At 60.5% G+C, this 18836-nt stretch overlaps 1 protein-coding gene across 2 annotated transcripts in view; it reads right to left on the bottom strand.

Annotated features, from left to right (window-relative positions):
* Spsb1 (splA/ryanodine receptor domain and SOCS box containing 1) overlaps nucleotides 1-18836 on the bottom strand; it is a 45123-nt gene that overhangs the window by 1658 nt on the left and 24629 nt on the right. The window contains exons 1-2 of one of the 2 annotated variants that reach the window (XM_013154161.3): nucleotides 14498-14647; nucleotides 3671-4474 (exon numbers count right to left, since the gene is read on the bottom strand). In XM_013154161.3, coding sequence (XP_013009615.1) covers nucleotides 3671-4474; nucleotides 14498-14570 — 877 coding nt within the window. In that variant the 5' untranslated portion in view covers nucleotides 14571-14647. Of the gene's footprint in view, nucleotides 1-3670; nucleotides 4475-14497; nucleotides 14648-18836 lie in introns of those variants that run through there. The other variant, XM_003471445.5, reaches the window with a different exon arrangement.

Genomic DNA, 18836 nt, shown 5'->3' with positions numbered 1-18836 from the left:
CCTGGGTCTCCAGGCCATGTCTCCACCATCCCCACCCTCAGAAAGACAGCAAGGGTTGCGGCCTTGGCATAGAGGCAAGTGGCCTGTAGTCATTGCAGGCTGGACAGCAGGGGGTCACACAGGGACACCCTGGGAATTGGGGCCTTTGCTTGGCCCAGCATGGGGGAGGGATTCTGCTGGGGAGACCCTGCCTGCCCTGTGGGGACTGCTGGCCTCAGGAGACCCTGCGGTGGAGGGTGCCCATGCCAGGCTGCCCTGAGGGGTTCGTTGGGACCTGCACGACTTCCTGGATGTCCAAAGGAGCAGCAACCCTCCAAGATGGCTACCATCTAGCCTGACCCCAAGGTGACGCAGGTGCCCAGAGCTGCCTGGGGCTTCTGCCTGCCACACCTGCTCTGTGGGTGGCCGACAGCACTCAAGTCCCACCGTGACGGCCTGTCTTCCTCACTTGCCTTGGGAGGTCAAGCACTCTCGGTTAGTGGACTTGGGGCATCAACCTCATCCCACAGGGGCCCAACGTCCACAGGGATGCTGTCGGGGAAGGAGCAGCAGCCACGTACCACACCCCCAGGTGGTGGCACAGTGTGAGGACACCCTAACAGTCTGTATCTGCTGCATCTACATCCACAGGCGTTGGGTGGGGGGTCCCCCAATGCATGAGCACCCCCAGTCCTGGGATGTGACCCTGCTTGGGCACAGGGTCTTTGCAAATGTAATTAGTTCAGTGAGGTCATACTGGATGACAGTGGCCTAAGCCCACTGCAGAGAACCCAGAAACACACACACTGACACTGGGAGCAGGCCAGGTGGGGAGGACACAGGCAGTGAGGGAGGGACACAGATTCAAGCTGGCGATGCCGGGGCTGCTGGCGGCCAGCAGGAGCAGAGGAGCTGAGGAGCCAGGCGGGGAGCGGACAGCCCCGCAGCACCACGAGGGAGCCGGGCTTGTTGACAGCTTGATTTCAGACATCTGGCCTCTGCACAGTGACAGCACACATTTCTGTCCAGTTACTCGGCCCGGCCCGGATGACGGTGATTTGTTATGGTAACCCCAGGAAACGGATGACCACAGCCTGCTTCCTGCACCACTCCTGAGCCCACCCCTCCCCACCCCACCCAGTGACTCCTGGTGAGGTCACCGATGAGCTTCTGGTCACCAAAGCAGCTGTCCACGAACCTGAGCTATCAGGACTTTGTCCTCCTTGAGGCTCTTTCTCCAGTCGGCCACCACACCTTGGGTCCCTCCCAACCACATAGTCACCCCCTTGCTGCTCACCCCACAACCTGCAGCCTGCAGTAGGGCCCAGCCTGCTGTCAGGGTGACTTAATCCAGGGGCACAGCTCTGAAGCCACCTGTGTGTGAGGACAGCCTGTCCCCCACGCCCACGGGATGACATCTGGAGCCACCTGGATGCGTCCCCCTCCTTACCTCGCCTCCAGCTGTCATGGAGGCCACTACTGCTCCTGCCACGAGTTTCCACCCTGTGGCTAGGAGCTCCTCAGGCACACACCACCCCCTCCCTAAAGCCCCGGATGTGCACAGTGCACTGTGCCTGGGTAGGCGGCCGCGTGCCACACTCTGGCACTTGGCTCGGTGTCCCAGGAACTGCTCCCTGGCCTCATCTGGACCCCAGTTGCATCTGAGCAGGACTGGGGACAACAAGAGGCCAAGGTCCCTGCAGGTCCTGGTGTTTAGCTTTGGGTGCATAGGAAAGGGCTCGTCCAGCAGTGTCCTGATGTGACACTTCCGAGTCCTCATCCTCGGTCCAGCTCACGAATACAGCTCCCAGTAAACTCTTCCCATTCTCTAAAGCTTCCCAACCCACTCAGTTTCCCAACAAGGAAAGTCACCAAAGGCCCCAACTTCTTCTTGGACACAGAGTTAAACGCACCCCACCCCTTGTTCACAGGGCACGGGTCTGGGCCCCAGGACATGTCTGCAGAACCTCTGTGGTCCACAAAAGGCACACCGGCCCTGACCCCTCCTGAGAGCCAGGACACAGTAACAGAGCTGTTGTACAAACTCCCAGAGCTCAGGAGAGGTCCCTTAGGGACCCACAGCCTCTTCCAGTGGCCAGGCCCCCCCTGCCTTTACTTCCTGGCTCCAGCACTGCTCTGGGGGAAGGAGGGAGCTCCCTGAATCTGCAGATTCAGAGACGCTGGGCTCCTGGCCTGTGGGGCAGGGTTAGGACTTGAGGTGCCAGGCCAGGCCAGGCCCGTCCTTAAAGATGATCAGCTCACAACTGGGCAAAGTTTCCTATGCTGGAATCTGCAGATGGAGAAGGGATCCAGGCAGGCAGAAGCTCCTGGAGAGAGGGCCCAGAGAGGGGTGGGCAGTCCTGGAAGGTCAGGCTTCCACACCGGCACTGGCGCCCAGCTGGGCACCACAGAGCCTCATCCTGCCAGCAGAACACACAGGGTCTGAGGTGGAGGCTCCCCTCCCGAAGACACACCTGGTTCTCGGCCCCTGGCTCCTCCCTGTAGTCTCCTGACATCAGGTCTGAATGACTCCAATTGGGTCTATGTCCCTAAGGAGCTTCTGGCACCAGGACAGAAACCCAAAATCTGTCTAGTGAGTGTAAGCAGTCACCATTTTTCATGTATTGGAGAAGCCCCAGGCTGCAAACCTCAACTCAGTAACAGACTAGCTGCTGTGCTGGAATTTGGTCAACTGCAGATCAAACTGGAAAGGTGGTTTATCAGAGATAAGGATCACTCAGCTATTATCCATCCATTCATTCACCCATCATCCATCTGTCATGCATCCTTTCAACCAGTCACCACCTGCCCATCTAGCCAACCACGTATTCCACCCAGCATCCATCATCCATCCATCATCCATCCACCACCCATCCACCATCCATCCACCAACCATCCACCATCCATCCATCATCCATCCATCCACCATCCATCCACCATCTATCCACCATCCATCTATCCATCTACCATCCATCCATCCATCCATCCTCCATCCATCCACCATCTATCCATCCAATCCATCCACCATCTATCCACCATCCACCATCCATCCACCATCCATCCACCATCCACCATCTATCCACCATCCATCTATCCATCCACCATCCATCCATCCATCCATCCTCCATCCACCATCCATCATCCATCCATCTATATACCATCCATCCATCCAATCCATCCACCATCTATCCACCATCCATCATCCATCCACCATCCATCCATCCATCATCCATCCACCATCCATCCATCCATCCACCCATCACCTATCCACCATCCATCATCCATCCACCATCCATCCATCCATCATCTATCCATCTACTCATCTACAAATCACAGCTAGGTAATCTACCAAACTCTGCCTAGAAGTCTTCATTTAACCAGAGGCAGGCAAGCCCAGCCTCTGACGGTCTCAATACAAGGGGATATTTACTTTAAAACGTTTTAAAAGCTGGGCATAGTGGTGCGTGCCTATAACCCCAGCACTCAGGAAGCTGAGGCAGGAGGATCAGTGCAAGTACAAGGCCAGCCTGAGCTATTTAGTGAGTTCACAACTACCCTAAACTATCCCGAGACCCTGCTTAAAAAAAAAAAAAATACAAGCTAACAACTCCATAAACCTTTCAGCCCAAGCCCAGCCAGGACCAGGGGCCCCGGAGACAGCACCGCCTCAGACGTGTCGTGCAACACTTACGATCCAGTCCATTCAAGTAGCGCATGCGGATCTCGCAGTGGCCCCAGACGGCACTCACTACAGGGTACAGTTTTTTGCCCTTGAGTCCCCGAAAAGCCACGCCCATGTACTGTCCATCCACAATGAAGCTCAGGGTCCCGTCGTCCATGTCCAGGGCCACGAGGAAGGAGTCAGGGACGATGAACGTCTCGTCCGGCTCCAGAAAGGCTGGGTACGTTTTGCTTGGCTGGTTCTTGCCGTCATGGTAGAGCCGGTTGCGCCCCAAGTCCCAGCCCCAGGACTCGTGGTTGTTCCCCACGAGGGTCGTATACCCCACAGAGTGCAGCGGGGCGTCCGCCGTGGCCACTCCCACCACCGCGTGCGTGCCCCGCTGCCGCATGGCCCACGTGATCTGCCACACGTGCAGCCCCCTGGTGTACCCGACTTTGCCCCTGATGGCGTCTGTGCTCTGGGCCACCGGATGCCGGTGAAAGATCAGCTTGTCGTCCTCTTTGACAAAGACGTTGAGGGAGCGGTCGTTGTTGTTCCAGGAGTGCAGCAGCTGGACGTCGTAGGACACGGGCGGCATGTCGAGCAGCAGGTCCAGCCGCGTGGGCTTGCAGTAATCCAGGCCCTGCAGCTCCTGCTTCAGGGGCCGGTACGTGGGGTCCCGCATGTCCACAGTCTTGATCCCTCCGGTGACCTTCTGACCCATGGTGGCCTCTGGCTTCACCGGCTCGAGGATTCCCCAGGCAAACTCATCAACCTCGGGGTGGCTGGGGTTCCTGGGGAGCTCGCTGGGACAGCTCCTCAGGCCCAGGGTGCCTGCAGGCAAAGAAACAGCAAGCCAGTGAGCAGGGCCGCAGGACAAGGGGATACAGAGTCACCCAGGGGCGCAGGGCACAGCATGGCCAACAGCCTGGGCCCCAGCTCGCTTGTACCTGAGATCCCTGGGCAGCCTGGGTCCCAGCCCTCCCCGAGGCCACACTGTCACTGTGCACCACTGTCACCACGAGATCTGTGTGGAGCAGCAGGGCAAGGGGCCGCTCTTGGTAAGTTGGGTGAGCTTGGGCACTCAGAGAATGCTCACATGTACCCGCTCAGGATTACAGAGGGCAGAAGGGGACTCCTGAGCACCGGCCTGCCACTCTCACAGGGTCTGTGGGGCCAGGCACCAGGAAGGGGTCTGCAGTGGGTCCCACAGGTCCCGGCCTCAGGGTGCAGGCCTCCTGCAGGCATGGCCCGGGCACAAGGTCCCCAGGAAGGCTGGGCACCCAAAGCACTTATGCCGGGGCAGCTCGCACTTCTTGCCTCCCTTTGTGGTGTGAGACAGAGGTCCCCCTGCACCCCAGAGGCATGGTCACCTTTCAGAGACGGGCTGGGACTCCTGTGCCCAATGTGGTGAACTCGGGACAGAGTGGTCCCACTGTAGCTGCAACTGCTCTGGTGCAAAAAGTTCTGTGGGTACCGGGACCTCACATCCCGATCTGTCAGCTCCCTGGGAGGAGGAGGAAGAGGGGGAAGGGGACAGGCAGGGGCAAATGTCCTCAGAGAGCTCCCCTGACTGCTGGTTGCAGTGATGCTGCCAGGGCCTCGGCTGGGACATCATCTGAGCTGGGGGGGGGGGGCTGGGGAGAGGTGGGAGCACCCCCTGGGTGGGACATCCTGGGGTGGAGGCCACCTGGGCCACCCACTCTGTGTACTGGGGCCATCCTGACACCTGAGTCTCCTCCACGGTCGGCGGCCATGAAAACTCTAGGGTCACTCTTGATCCGTTTGCCTCCGCCCCCGCAGGGCTGGATGAAGATGCTTCTTTTTGGTCACCTACTACCTTCCTGCCGGACACACCTGGCCACCTCTTTGCTGTGCAAAAGCGGAGAAGCCATGCATTCACTCTCTTTCTGTCTATCTTTAATTACGGGCCACTCCCGAAAGCCCCCGGGACCCTGGCTGGCCACCCTGGGTGCCTGCACTCACACAGGGTGATCCTGGCTTCACCGCTGCTGAGCGTGACTGAGCTTGGCTGTAATATGCAGGCCGCCCGTGTCCCACGCTTCCCCAGAGCTCGTGGCGACCACAGTCCAGGGAGGGCCTGGGACGGCGGGTGCTGGCTTTTGATTTTGTTGCGTCCTAGAATGTGCTCCCCGCACTGAGCAGGACCCTGCTGACCACACCTCTGGGGCTCCAGACCCGGCCCAACAGCTGCCTTTTGGCCACTCGACAAATGCTGCTGACACTGGGCCAGATCAGATCAAGGTGCAGCTCAGTCCTAAGCCAGGGGTCCACACGCTCCTCCTGTTCCAACCCTGTGCGAAACTACCGACCCCCAAGACACCCGCACATGGACCCGGGGTGGGTGGGGTGCACTGGCTGGGGTGGGAACACAGGTGGCCCTGCATAGCTCCTGCTACCACAGGGCTCCACTGGGCCAGTCGAGTCCAGCAGTGGACACCACCTGGCGGCAGGATGTAGGCAAACTGGACCGGGTGTTGGCTCTGGCTCACCCCCATTTTCTGCTGTCACAGGCAACAAATTCTGGAGTCTGGGCTTCCCAGGGGCCTAGAGATGCCCCTGGAGCATCAGGCCTGGGTTCACAGAGCAGACAAGTCTGCAAGAAGCAGAGGAGTCAGCCCTGTCCCCACCTGGGAAAAGCCCAGGCCACAAAAAATGGGAAGGGCGTGGCTGGGCACCTCCCACAGAGCGGATCAGCAATGGGGCGGGGGCGGGGGGGGGTAGGGGGACAGAGACAGGCCTCTGCTGCCCCAGCCTCGCGGCCACATGGGCACCTGCACACACATGCCCACCCCTGTCTGCTGTGTGTACACTCACGTGCGCAAAACACATGCCAAGCATGGAGATGACGACAGCAGTGGGCATCAAGGCTGACCTGGGCCTGCAGGGCCCTGGCCACTCTCGAATGAGCCTCCGTGTCCCCTGGAGCACCCCTGCTTCTCCACACGCCCTCTCACGCCCGCCCCAGGCCATCCCACTGCTGGCCTGTGCCTCTCTTGCCCCACTGGGATTCTGGTCGCCCCAAAGAATGACGAGCCCCCCCACTGCACTCTGTCCTCAGCTGCCTGGCTGGATGTCACATGTGGGGTCCAAGGTCTGTGCCTCCCACAGGCCAGAGGTGCTGCAGGACAGGGAACAGGGTTAGGGGCTGGGGACAGCCAAGTCCCTCCTCCCTTCCGTCCCCTAGCCCTGTCAAGCCGGCAGTGGCCCCAGCCACCCCTGCACCCCAACCACACGGAGTCTGGGGTTTGGCCCAAGCCCTCCGCCTCCCCACAGGAGGGGCTCCACCACCCCATTGCTGCCACATGGAGCCCCCAGGGTCTCAGGCAGCTCCTGGCTCACACCTGCCTCGGCTGGCCCAGGGCTCCAAGAACCCACCAGAAATTCAGTCCTGGCCTGGGCCCCGGGAACGGGGTGTCCCCAGCTCTCGTCCTGCTGTGGCCCCAGCCTCGGTGCAGGTCTTCCCGGGGAGGAAGAGAAGCAGGGGGCAGACCAACCTCCCTCCAGACCCTCCCACCCCTCGGCCAGGAGGCGGGGATCAAATCGTTGCTTGGCAGAGGCAGAAGGAAGCAAGCCCAGAGCTGACGGGACCTCTGGGGCGCGAGGGGCAGGGCCTAAACACACCCCAGAGTGCACTGTAAGGGGCCTGCAAAGAAGGCGCACAGTGAGCTGGGGAAGGGCGCCACTGTCCACTGCCCCACGCAAGGCTGAGGCAGGAGTGAGGCCCAGGTCATGCTGAGCAGCGCTGCAAGGCGAGAGCCTGTGGGGACCCTCAGGGTCAATAGAGAGGATGTGGGGCCACCTGCCAGGACAGCTCCCTGGGACTTGAGTGGCACGCGGCAGTGGTCACGCAGATGCCACATACCCAGATGCCACTGTGCCGGGAGTCTTGTCCACCAGCCCCGCCCATGTCCTGCAGCCCTGAGGGCCGGGGCAGATCAGAGGATGTGCGCAGGACGTCTGAGAGGCTGTCAGCACTGCGAAAAGCAAACTGCTAGACCACTTGAGGGGCAGGAGCCGGCTCAGACAGCACGGGATTCAAAGGGCTGGACGGACGGGCGGATGGGTGCTAAACCCCAAGCCTGCTTCCGGGGTTCGGCCTGGGGGAAGGGAGATATATGCACTTTGAATGCTTCTTGAATTGCCAAAAAAAAAAGTCTATAATGCATACATTACTTAGTGAAAGTGATTTCTGAGTGCACAACAGAGAATCAAAGGCTGCAAAGCACTGGCAGAACTTGCTAGATGCCAAGAGCAAGTTCCTCCTCAGCGACCCGCCGCCCCTCCGCCGCCTCATTCACAAGGAAGCATGGGGCCGCTGTCATGCGGGCGTCCCCGGCTGCACCCACAGAGACCAGGTCGCCTGTCCACGATAGGCAGGGTGAATTTCCTGCCACATGGGTACCAAGGATCAAACTCATACCCTCACACTTGCCAGGCAGGCACTGAGCTAAATCCCAGGCCATTATAGTGACATTGTTCTACGACGTCCAATTACACGCTTCCTAAATTACTGTCTGTCCACCAGCCAAAGCCTGGCTGCCCATGCTGCTGCAGGATGGGGGTCCCGGGGGAGGCTGGAGGGGCCGGACGACCACCTGCCTGAAACCCGAGACGCTCCTCAGTGACAATCACAGCCCGTGGGCCTACCTGCCCTGCTGTGCCTTCCGGCCCAGCTGGCCCGCAGCCACCCCTGCTGCAGTATCTGTGTCCTTCGTGGGGGACGTGGCCAAGGTGACCGGGACCCATGGCTGGGGCTGAGCAGGATGCGGGGCCACCTCCTGGAGCGTGCTGGACCCCAGAACAGTGAGACCATTGTTTGACCCTGGCTGGGAACACATTGAGGACGTGGAGCAAGGTGACCTATATAAAGCCTCCTTTCACCTGTAGATCAAAGCGGCCTCCCCCACCCCGCCACCCGGCTCCCGCCTCATGCAGCCACCGCTGCAGCCTGGATTCTGGAGAGACCCGCCCTGGCAGCCTGTCATTAAATCAGCGGCACAGTCCGCAGCCTGGCTGGACAGCGCCCGCCCACAGCCTGGGTGCCGCTGGCTAATTACGGCTGGCCGCTGTCTCTGCAACAGAGGCGCAGATGGCTCAGGCTGTGCACTGTGCAAGCCAAGTCACAGAGGGCCAGGTAGGACTCGGGTCTTGGGTTAAATCCCACGCCCAGACTGCCTGCTTCAGGAAGGCTATGGAGAGAAATCTCTGCCTTCAGAACCAACAAAGAAGACTGGGCCCTCTGGAAAGTTCTGACAAGTAAGTGACTTCGGAGAGAAAACCCTATAAAGTCCAGAGTGCTAGCCTTTGACCTCAAAAAACCAAAAAACGCACCTGCCCCCCGACACCTACGGAAGGACACAGATGACTCACAAAGGGCCCAGATGAGCTGTGCTGAGCCCCTGGGAAACGGGTGTGACATTCATACAGAGACTGAAAATTAAAAGGAGCAATCACCGCGGCAGGCAGCCCGGTGATGGTGGCAGGAGGGTGCGGCTGGGACTTCTCGGGACGGGACAGGCGGCTGGGTTCCTGAGGACACCCAGGCAGGAGGCCTTGGTGTCAGTGGGAACAGAATCCAGACTGACTGGGACCCTGCTGGCCTGCAGGTGGGTGCCCGTCCCCTGTGGGTCTGTCTGGTCCCTGGACCTTGAGGCCCAGCAGTGGGTGCAGGAGAAGGGCTCCTGGCATAGCAGTGCGCACACAGGGGCGTGCAAGACACACAGCCACCCTGCACCTTCTGCTCCCTAGGCCTCAGGTGTGTGCTGCAGGGCAGCCACGTGCTCAGCCACGAATCCCCAAGGTCAGGCTCTTGGAAGGAGCAGAGGGCGGAGAGCACCCTGGAGACCACACACCCTCCAAACCCAAGATTCAGCCAGCAGGAGTCCCCAACATGATGGGGCCCAGGTGGTAGGGACAAGCCTGTCATGAGACTCAAGAGGGGTTCGCCAGCCAGGTGCCCAGATGGGGCTGTGACACCCGGCGCTGTGAGGATGCAGAGCCCAGGCCCAGCAGACTTCAGAACCAGCAGAGCCGGAAGCACCAGCAGCCGCATGGGGGCTAGGACACCCCGAATCCACGTTCAGTGAGACCTGCCAGGCTCGCACTTAGGTCACAAATAAATAAAAACAAAAAACCAATTCCGTTCTACCTGGAGACGAACTTATTTTTATGACGCAGGTCTCGCCATGGCTGGCCTTACTCTCACTGTGTAACCCTGGTTGTCCCTGCATTTGCAGCGATCCTCCCGTCTCAGCCTTCTGAGTGCTGGGATCGCAGGCATGCGCCACCACGGCCAGCCTGAACTGCTTCAAATGTCAGGCATGCCCCTAAGGACCTCAGTAGGGAAATGTACACAGTGTAAGTTAAAGTGGTTACACATGTCCTCTCCTGCTGCCCCCCGGTGCCCACAGGGACAGGTGCCCAGCCCTTCCAGGCCGCTCTGGTGCTGGTGCAAGTGTAGACACAGGATGGTGGCAGCACCTGCTCTCCAGGCTGCTTTTCCCACGACAATATTACATTCATGGCTGCATAATATTCCACGGTGTGCCGCCGTCCTGGTTCTGGTCATGGCCCTGCCATGGGCTTATGGGTGGGCTGCTTGACCGTAAGGATGCTCACGTGTGTGCTTAAGAATTTCCTGGTTCCAGGAGGGCCTAAAGCCTTGTCTTCCCATTAGGTTTCCAGCCACTTCTCTTACCCTCAAAATCTCAGTCCTCAGGAGGCCCCCCCCCCCGCGCCAACTGTCCACTTCCTCTTCCTCAGAAGAAGGCGAGCCTCGACTGCCCAGCTCTGGGTTTCCTGCGCTTCGCTGCTGACCGTGCTGGGCTGGAGGAGCTGGCTGGCTCAAGCTTTGCCACATGGGCCACAGCCAAGGACATGGGAAGGGCACTGAGAGGGACCAGGCCGTGTGCTGGACATGCATCTCTGGAGAGTTCTCAAGGTACAGAGCAGGTTCCGGGGCCCAGGATGGGAAGAGAGGCTATGACAGCTTTAGGAATTTCCCGGTCCACGTTCCTGGGACAGCCCCGAAAGCTCTGAGCACACTGGGGGAAGGGTCCCCAGGGTCCAAAGGTGACAAATAAGTGAATCCAGAACTTCCTGGCAAGCTGCAGGGTCTCAGGGTCACAGGCATCGCAAAACAGGGAGAAAGGAACGGGCCTGACAGCCAGAGACTGGACAGAGTATTACTCAGCTGTCAAAAATGCTACCAGATGGCTGACAGGTGGGGACAAAGATCTGCCTCGACAAGGTCAAGCATGGGACTGTGTCTCCCTTGAGATTCAGACCTAGTGAAAGGGCGGATGAAAGCCATGCCCGGTGATGCACTGACCAGTGTCCCCACCTCTAAACGTCTTTGCTGGTTCCTTGTCCTTGATGTGACAAAGGGATGAGCCTGAGTGCGGTCAGTGGCCGAGCGCGCCGCAGCCCCAGGGACGGTGCTGCTACCCCGCCGGCTGTGAAGGGAACGAAGTTTGTCTGGGCGCCAGCGTAGGGATAGGGACAGGCCCTGCTTCCCGCCACCAGTGACGGAGCTCATGCCACGCAGCTGGGACGCCTGATCGGGATCCATGCACAGCCGGGTGCGGCCGACGGCCCTCACCCTGGGCGTCAGGAGCCCTGCAGACAGGTGCGTAGCAAGGGCCGCCCTCGGGGCTGCCTCACCCTCCCACGTGGCCCTGCAAGGCCCTGCCGGGCCCCCAGGCCTGTCTTAGTCCCCAGCTCCTCGGTGGTGGGACCCTTTGGGGACACAGGTTCCAGGGCCACCACGGTCAGGACAGCGGACTCCTGCCAACCGGAAAAGAGAGCAAGTGGTGGGAGGGGCAGGCCAGGGGCTCCCGACTCAAGGGTACAGGGGCACAGGGGCAGAGACCCAGGCGGGGATGCAGGTGCCACACCAGGTCCCGGCCCAGGACAGTCTGCGTAAGATTACAGTGGACTGAAGATGTTCCTCCCTTCACCTGTGATGTGGTGGCCACAGTGACCTCACCGGGCGAGGCACCGCTCACTGGCTTTCAGAGACTGTGTAAATGAGCCCCAGACGCCTCCCGTCTGTGTGTTAACTCTACTGTGCCTCTGGGTGTTGCTTTGGAGTACATCCTTTCTGCTTAGGGAAGATCACCACCAGACAGGGCCACATCAGGCCGGCAGCAGCCTCACACACCTCAGCCTTGCTCAGTCTCGTCTCCTCTTGAGGCTGTAGGCAGCAAGTGACCTGGGCCACCTAGGTTGCTTATGTGTATGTTGATGCTCACACAATGACTAAACCACTTAATGAGGCACTCTTTAGCCTGCAGCCTGTTATAGGGGATACGTGACTGAATTCCAGGGGAAAAGCAGAAAGAACAGGATGTGCAAAGGCCCCGGGGCAGGAGAAAGCAGACTCCATCTGGCTGTTGAGAGCCATTCAGAACTTGCTGGCAGTGGGGGTGGGAGGTGGGGGGTGGGAAGTCCAGCAAGGGAGGTGATGCAAAGGCCCAGCTTGGACCTGGGGCCAACAGATGTAGCCTGACCCAAGATGTGGTCTGGGCCAGTGATACACAGTGGGCAATGCCGTCACCTGGGACGGAAGGGATGGATGACTGACGATAGTGCAGTGCCCAGCAGGATGGTGGCCCCATCCACGAGCTGGTTGCTGGTCTTCCCCACAGAGACAGCTGGGTCAGCTGCAATAGTTGAGGCCCCGGACAGCAGGGCAAGCTGCCGGTTCCCTAAGCCCCGGTTTTGCACCTCCCACGTGGCACCTTCGGAGGTGACACAAGTCTCCAGCACAGCTGACTCGGGTGCTGCTCGCTGGGTCAGAGCCAAGTTGCTCAGATTCCTCCGTCAGTCTTTCCTGCCGCTACACGGCATCGCTGCTGGACACACCAGGGGAGCCTGGAAAATGATCGTGGGTATAAACCCGTGAAGATGGAGGGTGTGCAGCGTGGAGCTGGGGTCCCTGGGCAAAGTCCCGCCAGCCTCGGGCCATCAGAACAGGGCTGACGGTGGTCCAGCCTCCTTGGTCAGCTTAGGGATACAACTGGGTCCCAAGGAAAGCTCAGCTTCAGAATTTGGCTCCTAATTTAGAGGTGCAGGGGGTGGGGGAGGGGAATGGGCTTCCTAGGGCCCCTAGTGCCAAAAACAAGTCACACAAATCCTGGAACCCACTCTGGGCCCAGCTTGGCCAGGAAGCATAGTGACTTAGCTCTGGGGACACCTCCTGCCATTTTGAGCTCACTGGGGTGACAAAGAGGTCCCTGCAGGAAGCCTCAGGGGCTACCTCTGCGGGACTGCCTGCCGATGCCAGCACCTGCTGGGTCTACACATGTTGTGGGACGCGGTGGGGGAGTCCCCTGCGTGGGGAGCTGTGGCCCTCGCCTTCCTCCCCTGGCTGGCCCCTGCATGGTCCCAGGTGGCCAGACCTGGGTGCAGGGAGGTCTCTCTGCACAGGCGCCTGGATCTGGGGTGATCTGTCCCATTCATGGGTTCTTGAGATCACACAAGGAAAAGGGAAATTGGCCCGATTCCACCCCCACGGGCCGGTTTCCACAGCCAATGGGGCAGAGGAGGAGGAGCCCGGAGGAGGGCAGGAGGGTCCCAACACAACCTCAGAAACACAGGGCAGCCCAGGACCGGCCATGCGCCCCGGGCCCTGCCCCTGGGGACGCAGCGGGCCTGAGGCTTACCAGAGCCCTGCCATCAGATGGGCCACTTCAGATAGCTATTTCCTCCCAAAGCTGGACTTCCATTCAGTACGGACGGGCGCGCAAGCTTCTTGGATGTGACGTGCACCCCACCTCCCCTGGGGGCCCAGCACTCCCCGCAGGCAGCGCAGCCTCTACCCTGGTGCAGCCTCCCAACACACACACACACACACACACACACACACACACACACACACACACGCACACTGGGGGAGGAGGAGCACGTGAACCCTCTCCCCAGCCGAGTTTCCGTTCCCTATCAGAGGCGCCTCTTTTCTGCTGAGACTGCGGGACCTGCCAGCAGCCAGGACCTGCGTTTCCGCAACCCCAGCGCCTCGCTCGCTCCCATCCATCTCGGCCGGCCGTAAATCAAGGAGGCTTAATGGGACGGGCAGCTGGGCGGCTGCAGGACTCTGTGAGAACTCGCCGGCCCCGCCCCGGCCCGCCTGACCAGCTCACTATTGAGGCCCCAAACAGAAACCCAGAGATCTTCGGCCTGTACGTGCAGCAGCCAGCTCCTCTACCTTCCCTGCTGAGGGGTGGGGGGACTGCCACCACCCTGCCTGCAGTGGGTGACATCCAGGGCCGCCCGCATGAGGGCCAGCAGCAAGCACCCCACCCAGGAGTGCATAGGAAATGTGAACTCTCAGGCACCACCCTGATGTGTCCCAAAGACCCTGGCAGGGACCCCGGTGCAGGGGTGGGGGGAGCACCGGGCTCTGTCGGGGCGGGGCCTCCTGGCTATGGGGAGACCAAGAGCCAGGGCCGCCCTGTGTAACAGAGCCCCAGCTCAAGAGCCCTGTCCTCCCACTGGACCTGCAGACTTGGGGGCACGTGGTTCCCGTGCCCAGCCTGGGGTCACTAGCCCTGCCCCAGGCCATCCCACAGCCGGCGCCTGGATCTGATCTGCCAGGCTCCTCCTGCACACGGCCCCCCTGCTGGCCTCCGAGGCAGCACCTCCCTCACATCTCACCCTCCAAACTGCCTAGGGGTTATGTCCCCACCCTGGGCCCTCCCAGCTTTGGGGAAGGGGACAGTCACTGAGCTGTCAGTCTGTATCAGCCTTGAGCCCGGCTGAAGCCAACCATCCCGCCCCAACCCGCCCCCGTGGCACTGGCCAGCGAGTGGTCTCAACCTCCCAGACACCTACTGGTGAGTCCGGAGTTTTGGAAAGTTCCTGGGGGTGCAGCCAAAAGAGTCCCGGGTCCTCCCCACAGGGACATCGGAGAGGGCGGCAGCAGCTTGGGACCAGCTGGTCCTCCGTGCTTGAGGCCTCTCGCAGGTCCCCAGGCCTCTCAGCGGGGCTGGAAGAGCTCTGGCCCCGGCCCGCTGGCTGTCACTGAGGGGAAGCTGCCCTTGGTTACCACTGGCCGAACACAGAGGCAAAACAAACACTGGAGGCCTGCGGGCCTCGCTCCACACTGCTGGGAACAATTACGGGGCCAGCACCGCCAGCCGAGACTCCGAGAGGGGAGGCCGCTGTGCAACGCGGTGACCCCAGACCCAGAAAGAGTAGGGGAGACAGGGCTGGTGCAGAGGGGCCCGGGCAGGGGCGGAATCGACCCCGGGCTCCACGCCAAGGTTTCCCAGCTATGTTTTATCCCCGAGCCTGGCAGGTACAGAGGTGTTAGACACATTGTGACCCCGAGAAGGGGTTTCTGGAGACCTCCACCAGGGGCCGAGTGGAGGCTGATCTGACCGACTCTCTGTCCCCCAGGCAGCTGTCTCCAGGCATGCAGGGCATGTGCTCCCCTCCTGGCACAGCCCTAGCCCCTCGGGCCCTGCATGCCTGGAGCCCCCAGAGTTGGGTGCCCACAGCCAGGACCTGGAGGCCCCTCGGGCAGCAGGTCCAAGACCCCTGCACACAGGAAGAGCCACCAGGTCACCTGTGTGGCTCTCTTAAGTCATCTCTAGCCCACCTTAGCCACAGGGGTCACAGGCTGGCAGGGAGGGACGTGGGGAGGCTGCAGGGCTGAGGGTCCAAGTACAAAGCTGGGACTGTGCCCAAACATGGTGGAGACTCAGCCCCCACGACCAACAGGAGAGGAGGAGATGGGAAAGACAGAGCCATAGCCAGCCCTGTGCCACTCCCCTCATAGCCCGCCAGGGCTTCCCATGCCCAAACCAGGGAGGTCTTCAAGTTAAAGCGACTTAACAACCTCACTCAGCAGCTGGGCTGGCAGCTGGTGACCTCAGGCCGCGCTCTGTTGGGGCTATCCCCCTCTCTAACCCCTCAGTCCTCTCCTGAGAGGGGCTGGAGGGTCCCACTCACCCTGCCCTACTGTCGCAGACGAGCAGCTGGGAAGCTGAGTAGCTGGAGCTAAGGGCAGGGTCACGGTCCCTAACCCCGACACCGACGTGCTGGGAATTCACAGGGAACATTTTTGAGACTACTAGACAGAAACTCCTGGAAAGCCCCTCTCCCCTCTTCTTTTGCCCCAGGCTGATGCAGAGGTTTCTGGGAATGCCAGGGCACTGGGGGAATGACACCCTGAGAAAGAGCCCGAAACATGGTCTGGGGCCAGATGGCCGGCCACAGGCCACGGCAGGGAGCCAGGACGCAGGCACTGGGAGCAGCCCCTGGTGGAGACCTGCAGGGACCAGACGGAGAGATGGACATCGGGAGGCTTCCTCCAGGCAACTCCCAGCGCTTCCAGGGGGGACCAGAAGCAGTGTCCACGGACAGCGAATGTCCCCCTCTTCCCATGGAGAGCGTACAGCTTCTCCCACCCTGCTAAGGGCAGGGAGGCAGCTGTTCCCGAAACAGCACCAGGCGCCCTCAGGGGCCTCCGCGTGGGCCTGCAGGAGGCGCCCCCAAACCCTTGTTGGAAGGTCTTCGGGTCTCTCTCTGTCCCGCAGCTCCTACCTCTTTCCGACCCTCAACTGCTGTTCTTTCTTCCATTCTTTCACTCTGGGGAGGCGCACAGCCCAGCACTCAGGAAGAAAGAGTTAGAATGCACCTGCTGCTGGGTGTGCAAAAACACGAACACAACACTTAGGAGTGTGAGGAGCACCGCACACGTTTCACCCCCAAAACGGAAGACAGAGCAGACCCGGAAGACCTCAGAGGGACCCAAGGAAGATGTGAAGACAAAGGTGGAGCCTGGGTGTCCCAGCACCTCAGGGCCCCCCAGGAATCCCTGCGCAGCCCTGGGTGAGAAGTCCTGGCCACAGGGTGGTGGCTGTCACCGTTACAGTTCACTCGACACTCAGGTGGTCAAACCCTAACACAAAGCGTCGCCTCCCGGCCACTGACAGGAGACCCAGAGCATAGCACTGCTTTACAGCACGAAGATGCCTGTAAGATGCCAACCGAATGCCGTGATTTGGGGCACGGTGCAGCCCCTTCAGAAGACAGTGCAGCCGCACCCTGGTAACACCTCAGCACTGCCGCTGGGGCGTCTACTTCTCCACCATACTCAAAGCAGGAGCCAGAACGATTCTGGTGCATTCGTGTCCCCTGTGTCATTGTTCACAACCGCCAAAGGCAGAAGCCACCCCGCGGTCCTCGGATGAATGAATGGGTGGCACACATGGTACAGACACGAGGGACACACAGCAGACCAGCGAGGACATTCTGACACCTGCCACAACGGTGACCCTTGAGGTCAGTTTGCAAAGGGCAGTAAGTCACAGAGAGACAAATGCTACAGGGTTCCACTTCCCTGAGGCCCCGGAATGGTCAGATTTGTGGAGAGGGACAGCAGGACAGACATCACCAGAGCCTGGGGGACAGGGACAGGAAGTCAGTGCGTCAGCAAACACAGTCCCAGCTGGAGAGGATGAGATGGGCATGGGGTGGATGGTGGGGTCAGGAGCACAGCAGTGAAATCCACTTAGACCTCTAAATGGGCTCTTTTGTTTGCTTATTGGTTTGTCTGTTTGAGACAGGGTCTCCCTATGCAGTTCAGGCTGGCCTTAAAATCACTTCATAGCCCGGGCTGGCCTCAAACTTGCAGTGATCCTCCTGCCTCAGCCTCCCGAGGGCTGGGATTACAGGCGTGAGCCACCACACCTGGCCTAAATGGACTCTTGAAGTTACCTCAAATGGCAATCTTTATGTTGAACATATTTGCCACAATTAAAAAACAAAACAAAAAAACCACTTTGCTTTATATGAAAATAAAGGAAAAAGCAGTCACGGAGAGACGGGCCCTCTGCCCTGATGCTGCTGCATGGGAACGGGCCCTGCGGTCCCTGCCGCCTCTTTAAAGTGCTCCATCCGCAGCCCCTGCCGTCCCTCCACTCCCCCAGGAGCTGTGCCGGAGGGGACGGTCGGTCAGCCCCTCAGAGAGCAGAGTCACTCCCCGGGCCTCTCCGCAGCCCTCTTTCCTTGCAGTAGAGAGGTCAAGCCTGTCCCCTGGCTACTTCTGAGCGCGGTCTACGCTGGCTGAGGCCCCGAGGCAGGGTGGCCTGCTCACCACCTGTTCACACCGAGCACCGCAGCAAGCTGACAAGGACACAGTCTGTAGGAGGCCAGGCCAACGCCCAGCTTGGACCGGCTGCTGTCCAGGAAATGACCCAAGCCTCTGGGTTCCTGCCTCTGGGCCAGGCTCTGAACAGGGCAGAGCAAGGGTGTCCCCAGAAAGGTGGCTTCTGCCCCCACGCTGTAAAGCTGCATCTTGGTCACCTGGGAACAATGGATGCCCTCTTGGCCCACAGGACAGGGGCTCAGCAGACACCTGCCGGCGAGGGCCCGCAGGGTCACAGCTGAGACGCCCTCTCCTTGCTGCCACCGCACTTCTGGTGGCCTCCTCCCTGTCCAAGCCAATCAGGCCATAGGGACCGGCTCCTCCAAGGTCGAGAACTCCTGCTCCATCAATCGACCGGCCTCAGAGAGCACATCCTCCGAGCGCCACAACCACATCTGAAAATACCTCCCTGTCCTTGCATCAGGCGCTCCCTGGTCCCCGTGACCACCATCCTGTCTCCAGGCCGTGCCAGCTCCTCCACCCCTCCCTGCCAGGCTCCTGCTCTCCGGCTCCAGGCCGTGGCTCCTCTGGAACCCGCCATGCCCTCAAATGGCTTCTTTCCGGACTCCAGCAGACCGCACATCTGCCACATCCAGGCCCTGCTCACGCGGATTAAACCCTCTGCCCCACCCTGGTCCGTCCCTTCGGCCTCCCTCGTGGGCACCTGCCCCACTCTGCAGCCCTGGACCTGCACACCCCAAGCCAGTCCTGACCACACCCGCTTTGGACCCTACGTGGGCACCTAGAGGAATGCCTAGAGGAGGCCAAGAGCTGGCTCTTGGGGAAACGGGAACAGTAAACGGGAACGGCCAACTCCGTCAGCCGCATGGAGAAGACGTCCAACCTCCTAAGCGGACAGAGGGCACTACTGTGCACACACGCGTGCGTACACACATACACCCGTCCATCAGAGAGATGGGCCTCCTGCTGGGGGAGGGCGAAGGGAGAAACCAGGTGACCTCTGAGGAGTAGGAAATGAAGGCGGGGCCCTTTAAATAGACTCTGGCACTCCAAAAG

The sequence above is a fragment of the Cavia porcellus genome, unplaced genomic scaffold (assembly GCF_034190915.1).
Source record: "Cavia porcellus strain 051 isolate PalLab524CR breed Dunkin Hartley unplaced genomic scaffold, mCavPor4.1 scaffold_25, whole genome shotgun sequence".
NCBI classification, from domain to species: domain Eukaryota; kingdom Metazoa; phylum Chordata; class Mammalia; order Rodentia; family Caviidae; genus Cavia; species Cavia porcellus.
Note: the sequence above shows the minus strand (reverse complement) of the source record. Positions and strands in the feature narration are given on the sequence as shown.